We start from the raw sequence: 27,826 nt of genomic DNA on the forward strand, positions 1-27,826 counted from the left end.
TGCCCCCCCGGCAGGTTGGGGCTGGACACGGGGCACCCCGGGCCGGGCGCTGTATAAGGAGGTAACGCGCCCTCCGGGGCAGAAGGGGGACGGGGAGCTCCCTGCCGGAGTGACAGAGGAGCGCGCGCCCGAGCACTCAGCCACGCCTATGTTGGTACCCTGAGACCGAAGGCACGCGGCCGTCTGACTATGACGCGTGGCCCCACCGCAGCGAGAACTCTCGCTTTGCGCGCGAGGCCGTCACAGTCCCACTTCCGACCCCGACGTTCCGCTCAGCTGACGGCCCCGCCCCTACCTTCCACCCCATCACGTGGGCAGCCGCGGAGGCTGCCGGGATCGGGCTGTAGTCTCGGTTCAGGCTCAATATGGCGGCTCCGGGCGAGCGCTGAGGAGCCGGCGGGGTAGATTTGGTGGCGCTTGGGGTGCGTGGGGCCCTGCTCCGGCCGGAACGCGTGAGCGGCTCGGGGCTGAGGGAGGAGGTTGCGGCGGCGGTGGCCAGGAGAGCGGCTGCGGAGCGGCGCGGGGCCTGCGGCGGGGAGATGGCCCAGTGCGTGCAGTCGGTGCAGGAGTTCATCCAGGACTCGTTCGTGCCTTTGGTGGCCGCGCTGTGCAGCGAGGAGGCGGAGAGACTCACCCGCAAGAACAACCTGGGCTTCTCCGAGCTGGTGAAGCCCTTCTGCCGCCTCACCTCGGAAGGTCTGTGCCGGCAGCGGGTGGGACGGGGCTTGTTTACATGGCAGCCGCCGGGGCGGGGCAGGGGAGCTGTCACTTGCACCCACCCGAGGGCTGGGAGGGTATTGGGGGCGTCCTGCCCCCGCCCCGGCCTGCTGCTGAGGGCCGGGCCGAATGGTACTTGTCCTGCTCGTCACCCCGCCGTGCGGCCCCAGGCTCCGGTCGGGGGAAGGAGATGCGAGCCCCCCCACACCTTGGCTGGAGCGGCTGCCGGGGGACAGATGCAGATCGGGGCAGGTGTCCCCGAGCCCCGCTGCCGTGTCACGCCGGGGGAAGGAGAGACTCGCTTTTGAGGGACGATCCCCAGTCAGGTCTTGTCTGACCCGGGGAGTGCGGGGAGGAGAGCTCCTGGATGTTGGGCTGCTGCGGGGGCGTAGCGGTATACTCTCTTTTCGGGGCGGAGTATTAACCCGTGAAGTTTTTTGTTTTAAATGCCAGTGTCCTGAAATCTCGCTTGGTCAGGTTTTTCCCCAGAACGTTTGACATCCCACTTACTGCAGTACATGCTTGCAAACTTCTGGCAAGGCCCGTTTTAAAGGAACAGTGATTTTAAATTGAATGTCTCTTTTAAAGTTCTGCTCATGAGGAGAATTGCAGGTAGCTCTGCAGCATTTAATATTGTTTTGTTTTCTAAGCACCATCAACTGAACTGAGTTTTATGTCAGTTTCTTATGGTGGAAAAAATTACAGAAGTTCAAGCAAGTCAAGTTCCTCAAAATACTTTTTGAATTGCGTCTGAGTTACTTTGTAAAGCGTTTCAGTGGATTCTGCCAACTTGAAATCTAATCAATTTAAAATGTTAAAAGTAGTTCCATGGGCTACACCTGCCCTGAATTCACCTGCCAGTCTTTGATGGCAACCATATTTTATTGCTTTCAAAAATATTGTCTCCCTCTTTTTGTTGCAATATGGAAAAAATCTCAAACTACAGAGGAATCTGGTTGACTGGAAGATGACAAACAAAATGTGCATAGTAAACACAATGTACAACATATTTTTTTTCTTCTACTGTCCTTTAGTTGTAGCCATTTTAGGTGTCGTAATAGTAGTAGGTTAAAAGTGAGCCCTTTTTAAAGGAGAGTAGCAGCAAATGTAGGCCTCGTCCAACCCACTGCTATCCTTTGAATTTCTCACAATTGCCAATAGGCAAATGTGAAAGTCAAACTCATATGAGAGAAACTTACATTTAATCTTTCTAAACTAAATGATCATGCTGGACCTTATTTGCTCTTGGGTTTGAGACATGCTGGTCTATTATTCTGCGTATTTACTGGATGTAACTTTATTAACTTCTCTTTTTAAAGGATACATAATGATAAAACTGTCTGATACGTATCACGTAATTTCTAGTACTACTTGTTCTATACTTCAAGACCAAACTGTAGATCCAAATGTGTTAACATTTTTATTATAGATACAATTCTTGTCAACCTTTCGTTAAACTAAAAGTCATGCCAACTTTCCAGGTTTAATTGAATACTCAGATTGTTGTGTAAGAAAGCCAAAAGAAATATGTGCTGTTAAGGATCAACCTCCATCCCTGTATAAGCAATCCGTGGGGTTGCATGTGAATCATAGAAATGTAGGACTGGAATGGACCTCAAGAGATCATCTAGTCTAGCTCCCCCAGGCTGAGGCAGGCCCAAGTAAACCTAGACCATTCTTGGGAGGGGTTTATCTCACCAGTTTTTAAAATCTCTAAGATGGGTATTCCATACCTCCCTTGGAACCCTATTCCAGTATTTAAATGTCCTCATGGTTAGGTTAGATAGAGGGAAGAACTTTCTAATTCTTCCTTGCTGGAGATTAGGCTGATACTACTTGTCCTATCTTCAGTGGACATAGAGAACTGATCGTTGCCCTCTTTATAATAGCCCTTAACATAGGCTATGTCTACACTTGGAGCTGGGGGCTGTCATTCTTAGCTCAGGTAGGCATGCTCATGCTAGCTCTTATTGAGCTATCTTGCTGAAAATAGTAGTATAGCCACAGTGGCAATGGCGAGCACTAAGGAGTGCCCTGAAATTGTATGCAAAGGTCCAGATGGATTTGTACTCAGGGTGACTAGCCCATGTTGCTGCCTGCCACTGCCCATTCTATAGTGGCTACACTACAGGTTTTTAGCACAATAGCTTGATGAGAGCTAGCATGAGTATATCTAGTCGAGCCCAGAATCATACCCCCAGCTCCAAATGCAGATGGAGCCATAGTTGAAGATTATCAGGTTTTCCGTTAGTCTTCTTTTCTCTAGACTAAACAAACATGCCCAGTTTTTTAACATTTCCTCATAGGTCAGGTTTTCTAAACCTTTTATCATTTTTCGTTGCTGTCTTTTGGACTCTCTCCAGTTTGTCTACATCTTTCTAAAGTGTTGTGCACAAAACCAGACACAGGACTGTGTGGGACAGTTACATCCTGTGTTTTACATAAGACAGGAAAGTTGCGGGAAAACTTGTAATGGACAACTAGGGAAAACCTTTGCTATAGGGGAAGTTTCTTCCCAATGTATATCCGTTTATACTTGTCAGAGTCAGAAAGATTTAATTTCTTAACTTTTTGCATCCTGTTAATACATCCCAGGATATTAGCCTTATTGACAGTAGCATCACATTGTTGTTTTATAGTCAACTTGTAATGCCCTAAAACCCCAGCTCTTTTCCAGCAGTACTTTTTTGCCTCACAAACTATTCTCCATTTTGTATCTTTGATTTTTTTCTTCTTAAGTGTAGTACTTTGTACTTTATTGAATTTCATCTTGTTGATTTTAGACCAATTCTCCAATTTGTCAGTTATTTTGAATTCTAATCCTGTCCTCCTTAAGTGCTTGCAACTCCTCGCAACTCAGTATCATCTGCAGATTTTATAAGCATACTCTCCATTACATTATCCAAGTCATTGATGAAATTGTTGAATAATAGTGGACCCAGGACAGACTAAGACCCCACTAGATACATTCTCCAAGTTTGACAGTGAACCATTGATAGCTACTGTTTTGAGTACAGTCTTTCAACCAGTTATACATACACTTTAATGTAAATCACATTTCCCTAGTTTGCTTATGAGAATGTCACGTAGGCCTGTGTCAAAAGGCTTACTAAAATGAAGATATATCACATCTACTGCTTCCCTCATCCAGTAGGCCAGTCCAGGAAGGAAACAGTGCTGGTTTGACATGATTTGGTCCTTTCTTGTACCAGTTGTAAATGTTCCATGTTTTCTAAATTACAGCTATAACTTATTCTGTAGGCAGTGATGTAAAGATGCTGTCTGTGTTTGTGACTTCAGTCACTACCTGCTACTTTTGTTGATACCTATATAAACAGCCCTATTTACTCCATGACATGATGGAACTAAATTCCAAAGCAATGTGGTTTTATTTTTATCCAGTGAAATATCTTTAATCCTCCGTCCAAACACATACAACAATAGCTCATAGTTGAAGATTTATTTGATGACTTTTGAGGATGTATTTTTCCCACTGTTTTCTCTGGGCACCTTGTCTCCATTGTCCTGGCTGCCTTGTTCCAAACGTCCCATGTGTGTCAGGGAATGAAGAGCTTGTAGCCACTTCTAGTGGCTTGGCTCTCTGGGCTTTGGCTGCTGTATCTTAATTCAGCAGACGGAATACTCTGGCTGCAAGTTTGACTCCTGCTTTAGTTGCATGGAAAATACAGGGAGTACACACTATACTTAACTCCCTCTTGTGGGGAAAGCTGGAGAGCAAGAGGCTGCTGCAAAGCAGACGGCAAAATATGTGATATCAGGTACTTAACTGTGGGCAAATGGAGAGTTCGGTCTATGCTATGGCATTGCTATGCCACCTGTATCTTTGCTATCCTCTTGGTCCTAGCTCAGGTGGCTATCCTGAGCCATTGCCTTAATGTCCACACTGCTAGTTTTAGCACCCCAACACGAGTCTGTCCGCTCATGCTGAGCGGCTTGTTCCCAGCTGCAGTGTAGACACACCTACTGGCAATTAATTTAATGCAACCAATTTGTAGCTCGATTCTTTTTAAGGTTAATTTATTCACTGAAAAAGTGTATTCCTACTTTGCAAGGGCTTGTCTAGATGGGGAAATAGTGCACAACAGCTATTCCTCAGTAGCTACTGTGAACATTCTTATTCTGAATTAGTTTAAAACTGCACAGTGGAATAAGAGTGTCAATGTGGGGAGTTAATGTGGAATAGCTGTTGTGCTTTGGATTCACACTGTAGTTTATTTTGCAATAGCTTTCCCCTGTGGACAAGCCCTTATATAATGGGAAGATATGAATTGCCATACTGGACCAGATCAGTGGTGGTTCTAGTGTCATATTCTGTTTCTGACATCAGCCAGTACTAGGTGCTTAAGATAAAGTTGCAGGAGAACTTGTAGTGGAAAACTAGGGAATAATTTTGCTGTAGGGGAAGTTTCTTCATATTGTCCATCAGATTAGCACTTGTTGGAGGCAGGAAGAATGAATCCCTTAATTTTTTGTATCCTATATAATTTATACTCTTGTTTATATAAATGTCTGTTTCTCTTTTGAATCTTGCAAAGCTATTGGTTTCAATGATGATTTGTGGAACTCATGAGCACAAGTTAATTATTCATTGTCTTTAAAAAATGTTTTTCTTTAATCAAGTTTAAATTTGTCACCTTTGAATTTCATCAAATATCCTATTTTATTATGGAAAAGAGTAAGTAACTATAGGAGTCCTCAGATTATTTTTGGTGGTATTTCAATATTTTGTATACTTCTATTGTGTCCTCTCATAATTGTTTCCTAACTGAACAGTTGCAGTTTCTTCAGTCTTCATCTGGGAGCTTTTTCATGCCTCTCTGATTGTTGCTGGTGCCTGTCTCTGAACCCCTGATTTCTGCTGGCTGTGTGTGTGTGTGTGTGTATGTATATATATATATATTTTTGAGCAAGAGCAACCATTTCAGGAATTAATATGAAAGTTATTAGATATTTCATGCCATGTGCATCTCAGTTTGTGGGTTGTTGACTACTGCTACATTCTGAGCAGAAGTTTTAATTGACCCTTTATTTTTGTTTAATTTAATTGACCTCTGATTATTGCCTGATGATCAAAAAGTCACCTAGAACAGTGACATCTTAGATAGCTACCTGCTCCAAAGAGTTTACTATCATCATGTTCTCTATTTGTACTGTGTCTAGCACAATGGGGCCCTGATCCATGGCTGGGGCCTCTAGGTACTACTATAATACAAATAATATCTTTCATAGAAGTATGGCTTTACTTGTAAGATAAAATTATGCAGAATAAGTCTTATATGTTTGATAGTACTAAACTGCCAAATTAGAGAGGGAAATCTAAAAGGGAATCTTAAGTCTCTCAGTTCCATTATTTTGTGTTTCTGGTAGTTTGGCACAAGAGCTGTCTCTTTGTAGGTGTATAAAGCTCTTTCACATGGAGGGCCAATCACTGTTTGAGATTCTTGAGGTGCTACTGCATTACAAATAACTTTTATACAAAGAAATGACAGATTTAGATACTACTCAATTAGTTTTACTTGTCTTGTACTGGTTAGTACTGTATTGTACTGTATTGGTTAGTCTCTAAGGTGCCACAAGTACTCCTTTTCTTTTTGCGAGTACAGACTAACACGGCTGTTACTCTGAAACCTGTCATTATGCAAGGCACTGCATTTAGCCGTATGGAGTGGAAATCTATCAACTGCATGAAAATTTTTTTAATTGGTTAGTCTCTAAGATGCCACAAGTACTCCTTTTCTTTTTGCAAATACAGACTAACACGGCTGTTACTCTGAAACTTGTCTTGTACTGTTTTTATTCTGGACTGTTGCACCCCAGTTAACCAGCTGCCAAGGATGAACTACTCTGATGTGAAATTTTTACAACATATATAGTCACTTTTTTAATATATGGTAAATTTTAGTATGGATTTTTGTCTATAATTAACATAACCTATAACAACAGGCCTATCAAAGAAAATAGGCTCTGAGAAATAGCCAGAATTGTGATGGTAGAAAATCTTAAGCATGGGTTCAAAGCATTTTTACAAATGCTCAGAATCATGGACAACATCCGTAAACATCCTGATTTAGGGTTTGATCCCGTGGACATTAGAAACATGGAAACAAGTGAGTTTTACATGAAGGAATGTGATAATTGGGGCAACAAAATTAGTCTTACCTTTTTTAAAAAAAAAATCACTTTCATTACATTTTCTAGTTATTACAAAATGTTAATGTGTGGGGTGTGTGTGTGTGTGTGTGTGTTAATCTTTCTGAGATAAGAAACTGAAAACATGCCATAGCTTTAGATTTGTTGCTTTCAGGCTTATTGTTCAAGAACCTTATAAGACATATGGATAACAGCTACAAAATGTGTTTTGGTAATGATCAACACTGACTTGTTTTTTTTTAAAGCAAATGAAGGTGTGCCATTTATCTAAATGGCACTGTAGGTTCTAAGAGACCAGCGAAAAGGTGTTACATAGTTTCTTCCATTTTGAAAGATTCTATTGCTTTGCTGGCACTAATAATATCTTTAAAAAACAGAGGAGAGACAAGGTGGGTGAGATCTTTTTCTTGGACCAACTTCTGTTGGTGAGAGAGGCAAGCTTTTGAGCCATAGAGAGCTCTTATCATAGAACATCAGGGTTGGAAGGGACCTCAGGAGGTCATCTAGTCCAACCCCCTGCTCAAAGCAGGACCAATCCCCAATTAAATATAATATAAATATATAATCCTATTTTAAAAGATTAATGCTAAAGAAAATTTGTAGGGAAAATAATAAAAATGACAGTTATTTAAAATGTAAGACAATTTTCTTTAAAGGTACAGTAATATTAAGACTACCATAAACCTACAGTAGTGGAATGTTGAGAACTTTTATATTTTTCATATAGTGAACAAACAAGAGGACCAGAACCTCCACATTCTGATTGTTTTATCCTCTCTTTTTGAGCATAACAGGAAAAATACTGAAAGGCTAAAAAAGTACAAAAGTAGTTTTAATACAAATTAAATAATTTATCAATACATTTTTGCCATAAAAATAGATTTAGACACTTTAGACACATAATAAAACGACACATAGTTGTGCAACAGATAAGACACAACAGACCAAATTCTGCTCAGTTACACTTGTGCAATCCTTTGAAAGCAGTGCAGTTACAAGAGAAGCTGTGCAGAACTTGGCCCATTAATATCAAGGAAAGATTTGATAGCTTTTATAAGAATTCAGCCACACTATGGCAGGGCTACAATTGAAAGGAAAATCCATAGTTTCTATTACTATTTAGTTTAGACATTCAACCAGAAAGTGGGAATTGATGAGTTCTCATAGTAGTTGTGCTTTAGCTATTAACACAGAAGCAAATAAATATCTATTAATAAATATTCACAATATTGGATTACTGTGGAAACAGTGGTTCTTTTGACCACTAAATGTGACATTAGCTATAACTGAGAAATATAGAATTGAAAAATAGCAAATCATATTTAATAACTACTGTTTTTAAAATGCTTACTCAAAAATATTTTACTTAACATACTTTAAACAGCCCTTTACTGCTCTACATTTTGCCAAAACAAATACTAGGAAGTTAAGAAAATTGATCATCTTTTCAAGTTGTTACCTCAACAATATCCGAGTTGGTTCTGCTCTCATGGGGTTCATTGTATTCTGTGTATTTGAGTAGAACTTAGTCCATATCAGTGCTGGCATACTGAAAGAGTTTGTTAGAGCTGTTAAAAATGATGAGTGCTATTTCACAGTCACAGAGCACACTAAGTTCGTATGCCTTCTTCATTAATCCAAATTTCCTCTTCTTCAAGTCTGGGAAAGGTAGTCCCAGCATCACAGACCAGAAGAAGAGTTCTGTATGGCTTGACAGCTTGTCTCTCTCATCAACAGAAGTTGGTCCAAGAAAAGATATTACCTCACCTATCTTGCCCCTCTAATATCCTGGGACAGGCATGGCTACAACTACACTGCATTTAAAAACTGAAGAAACTTTTAAAGTGCAGACATGGTATATATTCTCCAACTCCTGGGAATTTTGCCAAGTTCTCCTTAAAGAAGGAGACACTTTAGTTCTGGGGTGAACAGAATTGAGCTAACTAAAAGAGGAAGACTCGTTTGATAATTCTATACCCATTTCTCCCCTGTGTGTGCTCCCTCTTCTCCAAATTAACTTCGCTAATTGTGGAAAATATTGTCATGTTTCTAAAGCACTTACGTTGTAGTGTCTTCCTATACTCTGAACATAGAATTTCTTGTTCAAAGAATGCCCACAAAGGAAGAATAGCTGTCTTCCATTATCGACATTCAACTTGAAGGATCACACTCCAAGTGGTGCAGGAGCAGTCCATTAACTTGGGAAGGAATATAAAGCCTTATGTTTCATGGTTTAAACCAATCTTTAATGATTAGGGCAAGGCCTTCATGGGGGCAGCTTACTCCACCATATTGCTTATTGCCAATTTCCTTGCACTGTCTTCTGAAGCATCTGATGCTGACTGCTGTTGGAGACAGGGAAGTGGGCTAAATGGACCACAGATCTGATCCTATGTGGCAGTTCCTGTGTAATGCGTCCTTAAGATGCCAAGACTTGGCTTTAGGGAGTGAGTTCCCCAATGAGTCCACGGACAAAGCTCTGCACTTCGGTCCTATGAAGCATACCCTAGGTTCAATCAGCCCATTCCTGTTGATTGCATCTCCAGAGTAGGGTTCAGAAAGCTGGTCTCTGAGGTTACCAAGCCTCAGCCCATTTAGGGTTTAATGGAAGGGACTGAGGAGCCGAACTTTAAATTGGCTTCCAAGCCAGTGCTGGGTCTAATGTAGAGTACAGAGTGCTGGTGAATGTGTCCTTGTCTCTGTCCTACTTGACAACTAAAGATGATTGTGTGAGGCATTCTGAAAAATCATGAAAAACTGTTTGCTTTTAAAAATCACACAAGTAACCCCTTCTTCACATCAGCAGGTTTTTTGAAGTCCTGCATATGGTAATGCCTTTGGGGTGATGGGAGGGAATTGTAACAGCTATATTCTAGGTCTTGTAATTTAAACTGGTAAATTTAGGATTTATGGCAATTACCTTCACTCTAGTTCACTTTCTTGAGATGGTCCCTACAGTGACTGCATAATAAAGTGTAGTGGTTCTCCTCTCCATTCTGAGGTCTTAATGGATTTGAGTGTTAAGAATAGACAAGAATTCAAGAACCATTCTTCTTGGTCATGATGAACTCTTCAGTTCACATCTAGGAACTTTTTTCTTTTCTGGCTGTCCTAAAGTGAGGGGGGTTAGCTTTAATGGGAAGAGATTCTTTACTCTCAAGTAGTCACACGTGGACAAGATAGCATAAATCTACCTGTGCTGGTAGCATAAAATTCTGCTTTCATAAACCACATTGCTTAAAATGTAACTTTTTCATGTGGACACTTAGAACTTATCTACAATTTTCTTTCCCTTCTACCCATTTTTTCTTTAAATAGTAGGTTTGTTAGTCTGGGATAGTTATCTAGTGAACATATACTCTTAATGTCTTAACACCTTTTTTGATGAACTATTCTTGTTTGTAGTATGTCAGTTTAACATGGAATGGCTGGCTAATCAGTAACTCTTATTTTCTAAAAAAAGAAAAGGAGTACTTGTGGCAACTCAGAGACTAACACATTTATTTGAGCATAAGCTTTCGTGAGCTACAGCTCACTTCATCGGATTCCGATGAAGTGAGCTGTAGCTCACGAAAGCTTATGCTCAAATGTGTTAGTCTCTGAGTTGCCACAAGTACTCCTTTTCTTTTTGCGGATACAGACTAACACTGCTGCTACTCTGAAACCTCTCATTTTCTTTGACATATAGCCCCTTTGATTTCTCTGCAGGTGTCAACTGACCTATTATTAAGTCATTCCATGATCAAACTTTCCTGGGAGCTCTTGAAATTTTTCTTGTTCTCTTAGGGATTAAGGCAGCACATAACACCCTAGATTCCCTTAATTGTTTAAGAAATCTAGTTACAACAGTAGACTCTCCCACAGAAAGGTTTTAATTAAGATATTTAAACATTGTTTTTGACTGCCTGTTTATAAATCTTGCTTTTAACTATGTTTGATTCTTGGAAATTTAAAAAAAAAATCTGAAAACTACTTTTTGCATCTATGGAAAACCTTTCAGGGGAACACAATTTCAGTGATTTTAAAATGTCTTGGTTTATTTTATTTATGAAGTAGGTTTTGTGCAATTTGAGAACTAAAAATGTTAGATTCAGAACCATAGCCCATGCATTTGTTAAAGCTGCATAGGAAGTTGGAATTAAAACTGGATATTGAACAGAATATATATTTTAAAAAGGAGCAATGTAAAACATCTAATGTTAATATATTTTTACTGTTGCAATTTTGATAGTCAAAATTTAATTTTGGTTAAATAATGGATCTTGGTTTTTACTAATGGGCAGCTGACGAATATGCCATGGTTTGTCACAGCATTTACAAGAAATCTATTCTTGTCAAGAATCATGTGAGAAAAATTCTGACTTTATCAAAATACATGATTAAAAATGATTGGTATTATTTTTGACACTGGCAGTTTGTCATCTTATTATTTTTGACACACCATTGAGTGGAACTTCTTGCAGTTTGCTATGCTTGTGTCTTTTTAAAATCCAGCTAATACAGCCAAGTTTCTGGGCTTTGGTTAAATGACATCTAATTAGTTCATAAAGACATTCAAAATTAACATTACTTTTGTCATAGTTAAGTTTCAGCCATTGAAGGTAAGCTAATTGTCTGTCCTATTGTCAAGGTATTGCAGCATGTCTGGTATGTAACAGGAGACGGTAATTAGAGGCTGTGAGAGTTTGTAAACATAACACAGGTGTGATAGTCTTATCTCTGAATTATTTTGTTCTGGTTTGTGAAAATATTAGTTTTGTGAAACATCTCTCTGGAAAGTCACCTTTGATGGCTTGCTATTAGAGCTTCCACTGAAATAATTCTGAGAGCTCCATAACAAGTGTCTGGGAGCCTTTTTGTTTGGCTTTTATTGAGGATTCTTTCCTAACTTGGGTTATTGTGCTCGCTCATTACAACTGACATGCACATGCCCAATGTTTTCTTTGAGTTATGGAAGTAAAATGAATTGAGGTAGTTGAATCCAGGTCCTTAAATGTACTTGGCTGTTGCTCTGCTCATCATTACAACACCTAACCCCTGGGTGGTCTGCTCCTCAGTGGAATTTTTAGCCTCAAGCTAGGTGCCTACCTTTTCCATATAATGCCTGGGGAGAGCTCAGTGCCTGATTAAGGGATTTTCAGAAGATGGAAAGTTGAATGGGGAGCTTCTTGAGCTAGCCAGGAGCAATGCTGAGGAGCGGCTGACTTGGTGCACCTGGCTGATGGGCCCATATAGGCGAGTCCTTCCACTTGGGATCCTCAACCGTGAATCCTCTCCTAGAGTTAGGTACCGAGGCCAGCTCAACTGAGCCAGTATTCCATGCCCTTGCAGCTGATGTGTCTGTCTCCTCCTCATGCTTGATTCCACTCTTGTGTTTGCCCTACATTTTTCTGTGCCCTCCTGTGTCTTTTGTGCAGATGCTCTGCTGCTCTGCCATCTATTGATGGCATGCATCTGGGCTTCCTGAAGTGGGGGCTGGCAGGCAACAGTGTTAGGCATATTTAGAGCACACTTTTGAGAATGGGTCCTCTAGTGATGTGGTTGTTTCTCTGTTTAGTTTGAGAATCCCACTTGGGAGCCACCAGACCTTTGGCTTGTTAACTGTGGAGTTGTATAAGTGCTGGTATCAGACTGGTGGGGGCTTAAGCATCTATGGATTTAGATAGTAGCTGAATGGTGGCTTTGAAAATGTCAATGGTGCCTAAATGGTGGACTTAGCCAACTAAAGAGTTAGACACAGGTCTAGGTCCATTTAAGGATTGGGGCCCTAGCCTATATATTTTCATTTAATACTTTGGTATTAAAGATTATCTTATTCCAGCATGAAACTAGGGTGGCATGCAGAAAATTGTAATTTAACCCAAAAACAATCTTTTTAGTTATGTAAATTCTCTTTAAATGTTAAATATCTTTTTTGTCAAAGAAACGTTGATACGTCCAGAACTAAAATACAGGTGCTGCAATAAAATACTCAGTTTAACAAAATCGTTCTTTTTTTTTTAGTTCATATGAGAGATCCTAACAACCAGCTTCACGTAATTAAAAACTTGAAAATTGCTGTCAACAACATTATTACCCACTCACCTCAGCCAGGAGGCATTCGGAAGCTTCTAAATGATGTTGTATCTGTCAGTCAACCGGCTGAAGGATTAGTAGCTAATGTGATTACTGCAGGAGATTATGATCTCAACATTAGTGGTATGTAACAATTTATTCTGCGTATTTTTAATATTTTTTTCCACTGTATCTTACTTTGGAGTTTTCTACATTTTCAAAACATTTGCAGGTAGTAGCTTGTTTTTACTTAATACAGTTTCCTTGAAGATTGAGTACTACTGCTAAATTATTAATATTGTGATGCTTATTTAAAATACTTTGGTAGTACACATTAGAATTTTTACTCAATAACTTGTTTAATCATATGTAATGTGATCCCAAATGTTAATGTAATGCTAAAAACACTTGTTGATCAGATTTAATATTAAATCCGTTGTGGGTTGTTAATTGTGACAAGGAAAAGTTTTATCTATATAAAAATATCCTCAATTATTTTGGGCAAATATTTTTCCAACAGATTTTATTGCCATCTTTCAAGTTTATAAAGCTGTCAACTTCATTCTGAAATAAAATATTTAAGGCATTATGCACTGTTGTATTATAGAAAATTTATTTTTTTTACTGAGTGTAAATGTAAGCATATAGTGTACTTGATCTGGGGCATGTAAATCTGTGAAAACAAGTCTATAACACTGCCACAATAGTACCATCATATTTTGAAGCTGTACCTAACTTGTTTTTTTTCCTATACTCATCCTCACTATGTTGACAACTTCCAGTATTACCAACCCCAAGCTCTTAAAATCATGATTGTAAAAATAAACTTTGGGAAGTTGAGGGAAGATTTGCTTGCCTTCTTGTTCTTGAGCCTTTAAGATTGACATGTGTAAATTCTTCGCTGCAGCTTTGATGGTTTGAAACAGTTTTAAATTAAAGTTGTTAGAGACTAACAAATTTATTTGAGCATAAGCTTTCGTGAGCTACCGCTCACTTCACTCAGTCTCTAAGGTGCCACAAGTCCTCCTTTTCTTTTTGCGAATACAGACTAACACAGCTGCTACTCTGAAACCTATTAATATTGTAGGGCGTCTTTCAGTTTTAAAGAACTAAACCCTGTAACATATGAAATGTTGGTGATTAATTTCTTAAATTTCAGTGTTCAGGGGCAGTTTCTTGCAGAAACAATTAGCTTGTAGAGCCACTTTTACAGTTTCCATTAGTACATTATTCATGAGGAAGTCTCCCATAATATTCTTCCAAACATTGTAATTTTCTCAGGTTGAGTATATTTGAATGTAAAATTGGAATATCTGTTTTTCCTGTTGTGTTGTAAATAGTGACCTGGGTCCAGTTATCTGCTATTTTGAATACCTGTTTCAGAACTAAGAAACTCTCTCACTCTCACACTCACACAGATTGTTTCTGCCTCTGTTCTTTCTGTCAAAACTTTCTTGTTTCTAATCATCCTTGTCAGGGGGCTTCCTGACAATATATAGGGAGAGCCATATATTCTGGATGCATGAATCTGCCTCCCCTAGAATACTATCTTTAAACTGAATTTTATTAGTTTTTTGTGCTTTCGTACCCTCCTGTTTTAGGCCATTCTGGGGAACTAGCAGTATACTGCCAGGATATATCTGCTCTTGCTGGTGAATGTAAATCTGTTGTATTGTGTTAGGGCATGACAGACTCCCTGGTCTCTGTGCTGAAAGCTGTTATGAAAAGTACTCAAAGTGGTGTTCCACAGCCTTCTCCCTCAACAAGTAACATGAATTTTTTTTTAATATTGCTGTGAATTTAACTGCAAACCTGTGACGCTGCCTCTCATGGCCATAATACCTATTTTTGGTGTGATAACTGTAAATTACTTTAGCCTCTTTTCTTAATTAAGTCACTGTTCTTATTTGTAGGAGATGAAACTATTCTTTATCAGTTTACTACAAGGTATCAGTCTGAAATTTCAATTATGTGGTGTTTTTAAAATCTTTTTATTCATAGCAAAAAACAAGGAAATGACCAGCAACTGCAGTACAGCTTAAAAATTAAGAATCTTTATCGTAGAGAACTGTGATGCATTATACAATTTAGCTTACTTGTAAGAGGGCCATAACTAGTTCTGTTCATTACTCTTACTTCGTCCCTATTCTGTTATAGCTGTCGTTGCCGTAATCTGAGAAATTTGGCAAAGGATTAGCTGATTAAGGTTATAGTCTCCTTTCACTTGGAAAAACTGTGACAAATAGAAATGTTTAATGTATGGTTCTGCTTCTTCACGTGCGAACCCCAATGTCCATTGAAATCAATGGGAGTTTAGGGCGCACAAGAAACAAAGATCTCTGATAGCATATAGTGAAATGTCTAACTTGTAGTATGAAATACTTAGTTCTCAGGAGACAAATTGTTTCAGACCCTGATGGCGGATGTGGTACAGTACTTTACTCTTACACATTACCAAAACATAAGAGCAGATAGTATATATGCACCTGACACTGGTTAGCTTAATAATACCATGTTTTCTCTATCAGATCGCTCAGTTAAAGCTAGTGTTCCTTGGTACAATAATTGGAAAGACACACTGATGGAACTGAACACATCCACGTTTTATTCAGGTATTTTTTTTTGTGATTGGTGCGAGTTTGCCAAATTGCCCTTTATCTATTCCTTTTCCATGTGCCTCGTCCCCCTTTCCTTACCATCCTGCTGTAGCTGTTCAGCACTTTCTTTGGCATAGATGTGTGTGTTCCTCATTTTTTTCCAAAAATAAAAATCGTTGGTGATGGTGTATGATTTGTCGTCTTCTATTATCCATATTTCTACTCTTGCTGCTAATTGACCCTATGGAATGACCAGAAATAATTTTTTAAATTAGGTGCAGATTGAACAGATTACACAAAAATTGGTTTTTTTCCTTGTTTGGTCACATGGAATTATACATTGTCAGACTGTTCTAGTATTTCAAATGAAAATACTTCCCTCTTTTATCTTTCCTCAATTATTCTATGTGAATAGTAGTATTGCTCATTTTATAACCTTAGTACAAATATTGGTATTCAGTAAAGTTCCTTTATCCTACTGAAGTTTTCTGTTTTTTGATTGATTCTCAAAACTGTATAAGAGCTATTCTGTCTTAATTATTGTTCCAAAGAAATGAGGTGGCTCTTACTTAGTTTGCTAATTTATAACATCACATACTTTTATAACTAAGGCTAAGATTTTGTCAGGGATATTTTTAGTAAAAGTCATGGACAGGTCACAGGCTTCTGTAAATTTTTCTTTATTGCCCGTGACCTGTCCATGACTTTTACTAAAAATATCCCTGACAAAATGGGGAGCCCAGCTGTGGGGTCTCCACACCACCTCCAGAGGTTGGGCAGTTACAGGGGGCACTTCTGAGCTCTGGGGGCCCCCACCGCCTGTGGGGGCTTGGAGCTCCGGGGTACTCCACTCCACCCAAGCCACCTTCAAAGCTCCTGGCCGCTGTGGAACTCCGGGGGCCCAGCTGCCCTTGGTGGCTCAGCTTTGGAGTACTCCTGCGGTGGCTACCGGGTCTCCCGCGGCAGCTAGGAGCTCCGGGGGGGGGGGAGGGGGGCTAACCATCGGCAGTGGCCAGGAGCTGCAGAGGAGCCCCATTACCCAAAGTGGTCACACTGCTTGTGGTGGCAGGGAGCTCCGGGGGGGCCCACCCCAGGACCCTGCAGCTCCTGGCCAACAGGGCTGAGTTTATGGAGGTCACTGGAAGTCACGGATTCCGTGACCTCCATGAAAAAAATCGTAGCCTTTGTTATAATAGATAAAAATAACTAGATCTGTGCTCTTAAATATTTAGCTTAAAGACTGTACACAATGAAGTTACACCTGCAATTAAAAGACATCATATTTGCTATTGAAGTTTCCTTTTCATAGGATGCTAAATACCTTTTCTTGAATGTGCTGGAACATCAGGTATATCTACTTTCTGATATATGCACTTTCCGTTTACTCAAGAAGCAAAATGTGTGTAAGACGTGGATAAATTTAAACTCATTTTTTTGGCTTCTAATAGAAAGTAAATGACTTATTTCCATATGGAAAATATTTGCTGATGAGCAGTATTTGCTACCTCGATTACATTTTCAGGTGTGCTTGTTACTGGTACTCTAAACCTCATGCACTGCAGTGAGGATTGGAAAGGGTTGGCGCTGCATTTTAAATGCAACACTGGGCAGTATTGTGTACATCTAGACAGATGCAATGTCTGTTTTTCCTAAAACCATGGCTAGAGTTCTACATAAAATCAGTTAAAAAAATCAATAACTTCCTTGCAGTATTTGATTTTAGAGAGAGATTTGTGGTATTTACTACTCCAGTTATCATGGCTTTGTAAATGCTTTTCAAGGCTCAGCGCTCTGTGTATTAGTGCATACAGTATATTGTGATAAACAGCTGGAATACCCTTGCTTTGTCCACTGTTTCCTGGAACAATGGGAGAGAACTTAGTTATGGGTGGCAGAGTCCCAATGTGAGATGCTGTCAAGTGTCTTCCCTTTCCATTATGCTTGTGACACCAGTACCTGCTACACTGTACTTGAGAACTGAAGGTTCTTGAAACTCAAAGAACAATTTGAAATGAAATGTGATACAGACTCTTATCCTTCAAGTCTATTTATACGTGAATTGGTTTGTATACTACAAAACTATATTAGAGTTGTGGAATATATCTCTGTGCATGATGTGTATATACAAAGTATGGAAAGGAAACGAGTCATGTAGGAACTAGAATTTCAGTTATATGCTTGGCCTTCACATCATCCTATGGCATAAAGTTCCACAGGTGGACTGTATGGTATAGAAAGAAGTCCTTCTTTGTTTGATTTAATACTGCTGCCTGTTAGTTTTGTTGGATGACCCCTAGTTCTTGTGTAATGCGAAAGGGTCAATAACGCTTTCTCTAAACCATCCATGATTTTATAGACCTTGATCATATGCCCCCTTAGTTTTCTCCTTTGTAAAAATGAACAGTCCTAATCTCTTTAATCTCTCACATGGAAGATGTTCCATATCCCTAATCCCCTAAACAATGTTTGCCCTTCTCTGATTCTTTTACAATTCTAATATATCTTTTTTGAGATGGGGCAAGTTGAACTGCATGCAGTATTCAAGGTGTGGGCGAGCCATGGGTTTATGTAGTGACATAATATTTTCTGTTTTAGTGATCCCTTTCCTAATGGTTTCTAACATTGTTAGCTTTTTCGACTGCAGCTGCACATTGGGTGGATTTTTTCAAAGAACTATCCCTGATGACTCCAAGATCTTTCTTGAGTGGTAACAGCCAATATAGATGCCATCATTTTGTGTGGCTAGTTGGGATTATTTTTTCCAATGTGCATTACTTTGCACTTATCAATGTTGAATTGTGTCTGCCATTGTGTTATCCAGGCACTCAGTTTAGTGTGATCCTTTTGTAAATCTTCACTGTCCGCTTTGGACTTAACTATCTTGAATAATTTGGTATTTTCTGCAAATTTTGTCACCTCAGTTTGCCCCTTTTTCCAGATCATCTGTGAATATGGTGAACAGTACTGGTCCTAGTACAGATCCTTGGGGGACTCTGCTACTTAACTTTTTCCACTGTCCTAAACTGACCATTTATTCCTACCCTTTTGTTTCCTATCTTTTAACCAGTTATTGATCCATAAGATGACCTTCCCTCTTATTCCATGACTGCGTAGTTTGCTTAAGACCTTTTGGTAAGGGACCTTGTCAAAGGCTTTCTGAAAGTCCAAGTACACTATATCCACTGGGTCACTCTTGTCCACTGCTTGTTGACACCGTCAAAGAAATAGATTGGTTCGACATAATTTCTCTTTACAAAAAGCTTGATATCCCCCACATATCATGTTTATCTATGCATCTGTTAATTTTCTTTCCTGTAGTTTCAACCAGTTTGCCTGATACTGAAATTAGGCTTACTGGCCTGCAATTGCCAGGATTGCCTCTGGAGTCTTTTTGATGTTACATTAGCTATTCTCCAGTTATCTGGTACAGAGGCTGATTTTAAGAGATTGGTTACATACCAGACTTAATAGTTTTTCAATTTTATATTAGAATTCCTTCAGAACTCTTGGGTAAATACCATCTGGTCCTGGTGACTTATTACTGTTTAGTTTTATTAATTTGTTCCAACACTTCCTCTATTGACACCTCAATTTGCGACAGTTCCTTAGATTTATCAGCTAAAAAGAATGGCATGGGTGTGGGGATCTCTCCAACATCCTTGACAGTGAAGACCGAAGCTAAATGAATTCTTTTGATCTCTGCAAGGGTCTTGCCTTCCTTGAGAGCTCCTTTTAACAGCTTGATTTTTCCAGTGGCTCCACTTGACTGCTCGGCAGTTTTCCTGCTTCTAATGTGTTTTTTTTGTTTGTTTGTTTTGTTTTTTTGTTTTTAAAGTTGCTGTTAGTTTTTGTCTTCGGCTAGGTGCTCTTCAAATTCTTTCTTGGCCTACTTAATTATAGTTTTACACTTGACTTGGCAGAGTTTATGCTGCTTTCTATTTTCATCACTAGGATCTGACTTCCAATTTCCAAAGGTGACCGCTAACTGCCTCTTTTACTTTGCTGTTCAACCATGGTGACACTTTTTTGATTATTACTGTTTTTTATTTGGGGTATATGGTTATTTTAAGCCTCTATTATGGTGTTTTCAGATAGTCTCCATGCAGTTTGCAAGCATTTCACTCTTGTGACTGTTCCTTTTAATTTCCATTTAACTAGCTTCCTCATTTTTTTTTGTGGTTCCTTTTTTGAAGATAAAATGCTACTGTGGTGGGTTTCTTTGGTATTTTTCCCCCCTGACAAGAAACGTTAAATTGAATTACCTTATGATCACTATCACCGATTGGTTCAGCTGTATTCACTTCTTGGACCAGATCCTGTGCCCCACCTAGAACTAAATCAAGAATTGCCTCTTCTCTTCTGGGTTCCAGGACTAGCTGCTCCACTAATGGTGTCTAGAAAGTTTATCTCTGCTTTCCTTCCTGAGGTGAGAGATACTCGGTCAATATGAGGATAGTTGAAATCCCCCATTATAGCTTTTTCTGCCTTTATAGCCTTTGTCTCGCTAAGCTTTTCACAGTCACAGTAGCCATCCTGGTCAGGAGGTTGGTAGTATATTCTTACTGCTCTACTTTGGTTGTTTAAGCAAATTTCTATTGATAGAAATTCTATGGTACAGTTTAATTCTCAAGATTTTTATTTTACTTGACTCTGATTTCCTTTGCATATGGTGCCACTCTCCCACCAGCAAGGTGTACTGTAATTCCTCTATATTTTGTACCCTGATATTACCGCACTCTGTTTTTTTTCCTCATTCCACCAAGTTTCCACAATGCTGCTTCTATCAATATCCTCATTTAATGCCAAGCACTCTAGTTCTCCCATCTTAGTATTAGGCTTCTGGCATTAGTTTATAAACCTTTGTATCTTTTGGCAATATTGAGTTGCTTGCCGTCGTGTTGTATTTAAATGAGACTCTTTAACATTTGACTGTTCCTCACTAGCTCCTACCTGTATGCTACCAGCTTCTTTCCTATCCTGTTTCCTGACATAACATAGTGAAAAGAACTTCAGCTATATTGATATCACTGGAAAAGCTAATTGATCATGGACATCTCACCGTACACTTATTGGAAGTGGGGAGAAAGAAGCTTACAGATTAATTTAGTCACTGTGAGGAAATATGATACTCTGTGCACCTCTATGGCAAATACAATGTTATCTATGAAATATTAATAATATTTACAAAGAAAACATAATGGCCATAGTGGGTCAGGCCAGTGGTCCATCTAGCCTTGTATCCTGTCTCCGACAGTGCCCAGTACCAGAGTTTCAGGGGGAAGGTACAGAATAGGGCAACTGGAATGATTTACCCCCTCTTCCCCTTCTGGCAGTCAGAGGTTTAGGGTTGCCCCAAGCATGGGGTTGCATCTCTGACCATCTTGGCCAATAGCCATTGATGGAATTGTCCTCTGTGAACTTTTATAGGTTTTTTTTTTAACCCAGTTATACTTTAAGCCATCAAAACATCCCATGGCAATGAGGAAAAAAAAATTATCCTGTTTTGAATCACTGTCCACTAAAATAAAGTATGTTTTGTTTTCTACGGCTTTTTTTCATATTTTGACTTCTTGAAGTCACTTTAGAGAAAGTATTCCCAATTAAACCAATTTGTTTGAGCTGTAATTGCTGAAAAATTGATCTGGTATTCTGGCATAATCTAATTGAATATCACTCTTTAGTTCCTTTTAACTCTTCATTTATGGAATTTAGGAAATTCCTTTTTACTACTTGTAGGTATTTGTTAGAGTATTATCCTTGTTTAAATTCTATCTCATTGGAAATAAATGTGATTTTTCTTTTTGTACATAAGGCATGAGTTCTTAATCTGGGATTTGTGAACAAGTCCAGGGAAGTGGCAACCATCCTTTCATCTATGCCTAGATATGAGTGGGGAAAGTCCCTACATTTTTTGTGTGTTATGAGGTGGAAAAGTTTGAGAAACACTGATGTAAAGGATTCACTTTGTGTCATTGTCTTTGTATAAAGTCCTACCTAACGTGAAATTGGAAGTATTCCAAAACTTTTTAAATTATTGGAACCATACACTTGAAGATGCTGCTGGGAATGAGATTTTTTTTCTCCATTCTAGCCAATTTAACTAAAATGTAACAATTTTCCTATTTTCATGATCTTTCACTGTCAATGTATTTCCTTACTCCTGGGTCAGCTTTGTTTTTTTCTGACTTCTAAATTGCAATTTTTGTTTCTTTGCTCTGGTCTCTATTCTAGAATTTATTGTACTGTGTAATAATGTCAGAAATAATTACCACTATACTGCTCCACATTTTCAGCCCTGTAGAAATATTTACTCTCCACTCCTGGGAGACGAGCAAGTATTATTCTTGAAGTAAAATGGGGAAACTGAATCAAAGAGGTTAACTGATATGTTCAACACCTCACAATGAGTCACTGATAGAGCTAGATTTAGAATTCACAGGGCATGGACCTGGAAGCCAAAAATTCTTGAACTAGGCTGTGTCTTTTGTAGAAGTTTTGAGGGATACCTAAATTGCAGTCACAATATTTGGAAAAACTTTAGACAAAGATTCAGTAATTCTACTTCTCTGTATATTCCAAAATCAGTTTGGTTTCCAATTCTATGGAAGATGGCTATAGCAGATGTACTACATTCTAAAATTTAGGCACATCTGACCACTTGTGCTAAGGGAATCAGAGTCTTGACTATAAGTGATGCTGAAGAGGGGTTATTGTAGTCTTGGCTGAGTCCACATGACCTGAAAATATGGAAGATGTTAATATTTAAAAATACTCAAAGTGCAGATGCAGATTAAACCCACTTTCCCTCAACATCCATGACCCCTGTTCTAAGGTTGACAACCTAAAGGGGAAAAGGTCTCTGCAATCTTAATTTTTGCTTCTTCAATAAATTAAATGAGATCTACAGTTAAATATGGTTTAAAAACAAATCAGAAGAGGACAGTTGCATATTCATATCTAGCCCGCTATTAATTGTTAGAATTTGCCAAGTTATGTTGTTTCATTCTTCCTGTATATTTTCCAGTCTCATTAAGACTTTTTATCAACTTTGTTTGTATCTTTCAGCTACTACTCCGTGGTTTGAGTCTTACAGAGAGAGCTTTCTTCAGTCCATGCCTGCATCAGATCATGAATTCCTAAACCACTATGTAGCATGTATCCTTTGAGTCTTAAATATGGACTATGGCTCTCTAAAATTAAATGAGGCATAATGTTACAGCTGATTCTTCATTGCAGAAACCTAGTATATAAGGAATTGGGTGGGTTGGAATGTAACTTTAAAGCTATTGATATTGCCACTGTGCTTTTACTTCTGTATAAATTTCTCTTCCTCAATCCCTCTAGCTCTAGCACATATAATTACACACACTTGCTAAAGGAAGAAAGTGCCTGCATTATGTAGGAGAGTTATAAATTATTATAGACCAAGAGCACTTATTTACAGTGTAACCAGGTAATCAAATCTGTTAGTCATAGTACAAAAGATGGGAAAGTCCTGTTCCACTCAAGTGGAAATGACTAGGTCAGATGCACTCTGCTCTTCTCACCCCACAGCTGAGGAAGGTGAGTGTTCTGAGATTTCTATTGGGAAGTTATCTCTGAGCCCTGCTTCACAGTTCTATTGTCATATAAAACTTTGGTAGGTATCTGAAGCCACAGTCCCTCCTCAAAAGTCCCTCACACTGGTAAGGGCAAGGAGTGTTTTTCGGGTAATTTTTGTTTTTTTTCCTGTTCCAGAGCTCCCTGCTGCCACAACAGTGAGTTTTGACTCTGCTACTCTATCCTGATCCAGCTTCTAGTTTTGAGTCTCTCTCCTCAAGTGAAAACTAGTACACTGTTGTGTTTTATAAACAGCAGCAGTGATATTGACCTGATTGTGTCCATATCACTGTTGCTTATGGGGTTCTGAACATCAGCAGTAAAAAGTAGCAGTGCTGGCCATTTTTATTCTGCAGTGGGAAGACCGTACTGCATAAGGTAACTTAACACTGGAAGTTCTAACTGAACTACAGCAACTTTCTTTTCTAGTTTATTGTGAAGTTGATGACTTTTGTCTAAGTTTTGTACTCTTCCTGGATTACACATTTTTTTCATGTCCTCCAAATACTAACATGCATATACAAGTAACCTAGTTAGTATAGCACTAAACTTCCCTCTTGACATACTGTTACAAATATCTAGTAACTCCTTTTCTTCCCCTAGCTATATGCTTTTAAGTAAGATTGCCAATATATCTTCATTGAACTGAGATGCTACAAAAGTTGAGGGTATTACCCCACTGTCCAATTTGGCTTGAACTATTAAACAGATTTAATACTTCATGGGATAAACTCCAATATCTCTTTTTCATCTTAACTCCCATTCAAACCAGAAGTAAATAGGATGCACACTGAGGATTCTATGGTGATTTCTAATATCACTTTTAAAAAAGTCTGTAGGTGTTTTTAAAAAGCCTGTACCTGTCCTAGCAAAGAGCTTTTAATTACTGTAGAAATTATTCTTTAGTATGTATCTGTGACAAAAGGCAAGAAGTTCAAAGCTAGAGAAGTGTTGCATGATTCTTTAAAAATGCCACAAACAAAATATTGTTTTTTCTCAAACGGCCCCACATAAACAGCATTAGTACTGATATTGTGTGCTATCTTTAACTTGGACTTTATGAAAACAACAAGATAAATCTGTTAGTCTTTAAGGTGCCACGGACTCCTTGTTGTTTTTGTGGCTACAGACTAACAAGGCTACCCCCTGATATTGGACTTTATGGTTATTCTATAGGCCTTGTTTAAACTTGAAAGTTCAGATATTCTGTTTGAACTTGCCAATTTAATGCTGGATCAGTAATATTGGAAACTGAAGCAAATATTTTCAAAATTAAGAGTAGAAAGTTAAGCTCCTAAAATACAGCACTTCTGAAAATCAGATGATATGTTTAAGCACCTAAATTTAGTGTACTTTAAAAAAAAATAGTTCAGGATTCTTTGGCATGTTTACTAGGACTAGCATTGGGACACTCTCGGAGCAGTCTTTTTTTTTAAAACTAAGTAAGCTTCTCTCTTCCTTTCTCATTCTTACCTCTAAGACAAATTATGTATTTCTTTGGAATATAGTTCAGTTATTACTGTGTCATGCATATGGACAAACATGTTCACCTTAATCACTTGTTGTTGGCTTTACTAATGAACTGGTTCTTTCCCCAAAATACCAGTGATTAGGTTATTTTCTTTACATATTTATATTAATAAGTGGCACCTGGATGCCATTACAAAAAAGTCATGAGTTTGACAAGTTTAAATTAAGCTCCTACCAGTTCCCCCCCACCCCACCACTATTTATAATTATAGAATCATGGAACTGGAAGAGACCTTGAGAGGTCATCTAGGCCAGTTCCCTGCATTCATGGCATGACTAAGTATTATCTAGTATTATAATGTACCATTGGTTCCGCTGACTTTTTTTTTTAGAGTTATAAATATGCACTTGTTTAAATTGCTTGACCAAATTTCTGCTGCAAATACACTTTTGCAGCAATCAAAAATGGATAATTATATAGCCATTAATATAGATGTAACCTTAAGCGTAGTGAAGCAAGCAGGCTATGATACCATGAATTGATGGTATTTGTGATAAGATCATATCCTTAATGTGAATTCAGGTATGCTTGTAGTTTCTTCTGGTGAACCTGAACCTGTGGAGCAATTTCTGAAGCTGTCACAAGAGCAGCATAGAATTCAGCACAGCAGTGAATATGCATATCCAAAATGGTTTATACCAAACACACTCAAATATTATGTATTGCTGCATGATGTAAGTGCAGGAGAGGAACAAAGGTGGGTTTTTTGTCTTTTACCTTGTGATTTTACTGGACATTCAGAAAAGCTTGTTTTGCTGAAATGCTGACTGTATAAATTAACGTGTGTGTGCGCGCGCACATGTACAAAAAATTCAGTTGCCTATTTTAATATAATTGACCAGTATGGAGCCTGGTCCAGGCAGATTTACTTAGTTAATATTTTCTCTCAAACTTCTTTTTGAATGTGCATGTGAAATACACGAAGAACTAATTCCAGTTTTATGAAGTAAGCAATATCTAGTATCTTTAATTTCTTTCTAAAGTGAATTATCTTAAAATCATCTATATCTTGTATTGCAACCTGTTAATTTTTTTTTATTATTTTTGGAAAAAACAAATTCCCACCCCCCCACTCGTTAGCATCTACGTTTGAGATGACCTTCAATTAAAATAGCTTTAAAAATTAAAATCTTTGTAGATTGCTAGATTATACTGCAAATAGCTTGGGCAGATTGGGCATCACAGACTTGAATACCACTTACTCTATTATATATTATTTCTAGCATGTTGAAGAAAGAAAAATGTCTAATTAGAACAGTGTCTCAAATTTAGAGTGATTAAAGGCTACAATGGTGCTAGGAAATAAGGAGACGTTACCATTGTTAGGGTGGTATGAGCCCATTTCTGTCCTCTTGTTTTGCAGCTATGCATCCCTAAATGCTTTAACATAAACAAATTGTTTCATGTGATAATCCAGTGGGTTACTATAATACATTTGGTAGTTTTCGCCTAAATTTTTCCACAGGTCAATAGAAATGCCATCATTAGGACTACTGTTAATCCGATCAGTTTATCCCTTCCTTCATACTTTTTTCTCCTCTGCTTGTTTCCTTTTAGTCTATTACTGTCATATCTCTTTCCTGTCTGATCTCTTCTCTAGCTTCTAACTTCTCTTCTTGTCTTCCTTGCTCCCACCCCCTTCTTAGTAGAGAATAAGCAGTTACTGCCAAATAGTAGCAGTTACATCTAGTTTCCCTTTGCACACCTTCCGAGGTAAAGTGTTTCTGCACTGGCGTTCTGTTATGTTGGCTGCTACTCTGTTTCTGCTGCGAACTGCTCTATAAAGTGTGCCTGGGAAGGTAGCAGACACAGCTGTTGGGAAGCATTTTGTAGATGCTGATGTGAGATTTGCAAGCAATTTATGTGGCCGAAATACACTAGAAAACTTGCAAACTACACTTCTGTTCTACAACTTTTGTCTGACAGAAAATCTGTGAACACTGTGTTTTTAAGAAAGTAATTCAAGAAAGCTACTTCCAGTGTGAGTCAAACTGACTATATTTGACATGTTCCGTTTCAGAGCTGACTCAGTATATGAAGAAATGAAGCAGAGATATGGAACTCAGGGTTGCTATTTACTTAAAATAAATTCTCGAGGATCTAACAGGGGAGCAGATGAACAAATACCAGATCCTTGGAGTCAGTATCTCCAGAAAAACAGTATCCAAACCCAGGTATGTGTTCAAAAATGTTTGAAATCTACACTGTAATGACTATTGTAATCATGTTGGCTAACTTTGTTTTTACAATTTTTGTCATGGCTCTGTATTAGCAGTGCTATTCCTGTGGAATTGTGCCATGATTGATCATTCACCAGGGTATTCCCAAACACAATAGCATAAGATTGATTCCTTCCTCCCCCCAAAAAAACCAAAAAACGAACAACCCACAACTATTTTTGTTTCTGAGGGCATTAGGTCAATCTTCATTTAGAGGACTTTTTCTTATGTACCACTTAAATTTATAAAATCGATTATTGTAATAGTAGAATCCTTGAGCACCAAGAGAAATAATCTCTATGCTTTGTGAATTTCTCCAGTTATTCTTGCCCTCCAGCTCCAGGTAGTTAACAGCGTAAGCACTTTACATATGCTTGCTTTCTCGAAGTTTCCTCAGGCTAACTTTCTTCCCATCAGTTTAAGATTTTGAAAGTGTTGTAGGAAATGAGTGAACAAAAAGAGGCCAAGAGGAAACAAGTAAGTGCTTCTTTAGCGATGAGGTCTTGAAACCAGTCTGATAGACCCTATCTGCCTTTGGTGTCAGGACGTTTAATAGTGGTGCATGTCAGTCTCTGAAGTATTTAGCATCCTCTTTGTCACAGGTATGTTGAGAAGCAGATTTCTACAGCCAAAGAACCTCTGATGCAGAGGGGTACCTGCACTGAAAACAGCTCCTCTCCTTTGGGGACGTGACTCACCTCTTTCCCTACTCTATATTCACTGATAGAAAGTCTTAGATGAAAGTGTATTGGGGAGTCCCTCCCCAATTCCTGCTAAATATATGGTGGCACCTGAAATTTAATGGACTTGTTGTCAAAGCCATTCTGCCACTGAAGGCTGAAGTTGTTCCTACTTTCTTGACTCTATTTGATATAACATCTCTAAAATATCTGATGATTTTCTAATGAGCTAACTTGGAGAGGTCCAGCTGTCATGAA

The 27,826-nt window shown here is 38.7% G+C and overlaps 1 protein-coding gene across 12 annotated transcripts in view; it reads left to right on the plus strand.

The window, feature by feature from the left end:
- Window positions 1–329: 329 nt before the first annotated feature.
- TRAPPC8 (trafficking protein particle complex subunit 8) overlaps window positions 330–27,826 on the plus strand; it is a 114,508-nt gene continuing 87,011 nt past the window's right edge. For 3 of the 12 annotated variants that reach the window (XM_048840532.2, XM_048840533.2, XM_048840535.2), the window contains exons 1-6: window positions 331–696; window positions 12,892–13,086; window positions 15,471–15,554; window positions 22,605–22,694; window positions 25,192–25,366; window positions 26,690–26,843. In XM_048840532.2, coding sequence (XP_048696489.1) covers window positions 540–696; window positions 12,892–13,086; window positions 15,471–15,554; window positions 22,605–22,694; window positions 25,192–25,366; window positions 26,690–26,843 — 855 coding nt within the window. In that variant the 5' untranslated portion in view covers window positions 331–539. Of the gene's footprint in view, window positions 697–12,891; window positions 13,087–15,470; window positions 15,555–22,604; window positions 22,695–25,191; window positions 25,367–26,689; window positions 26,844–27,826 lie in introns of all 12 variants that reach the window. The other 9 variants (XM_048840536.2, XM_048840534.2, XM_048840543.2 and 6 more) reach the window with 4 other exon arrangements.

This window comes from Caretta caretta, chromosome 2 (assembly GCF_965140235.1).
Source record: "Caretta caretta isolate rCarCar2 chromosome 2, rCarCar1.hap1, whole genome shotgun sequence".
NCBI lineage: Eukaryota > Metazoa > Chordata > Testudines > Cheloniidae > Caretta > Caretta caretta.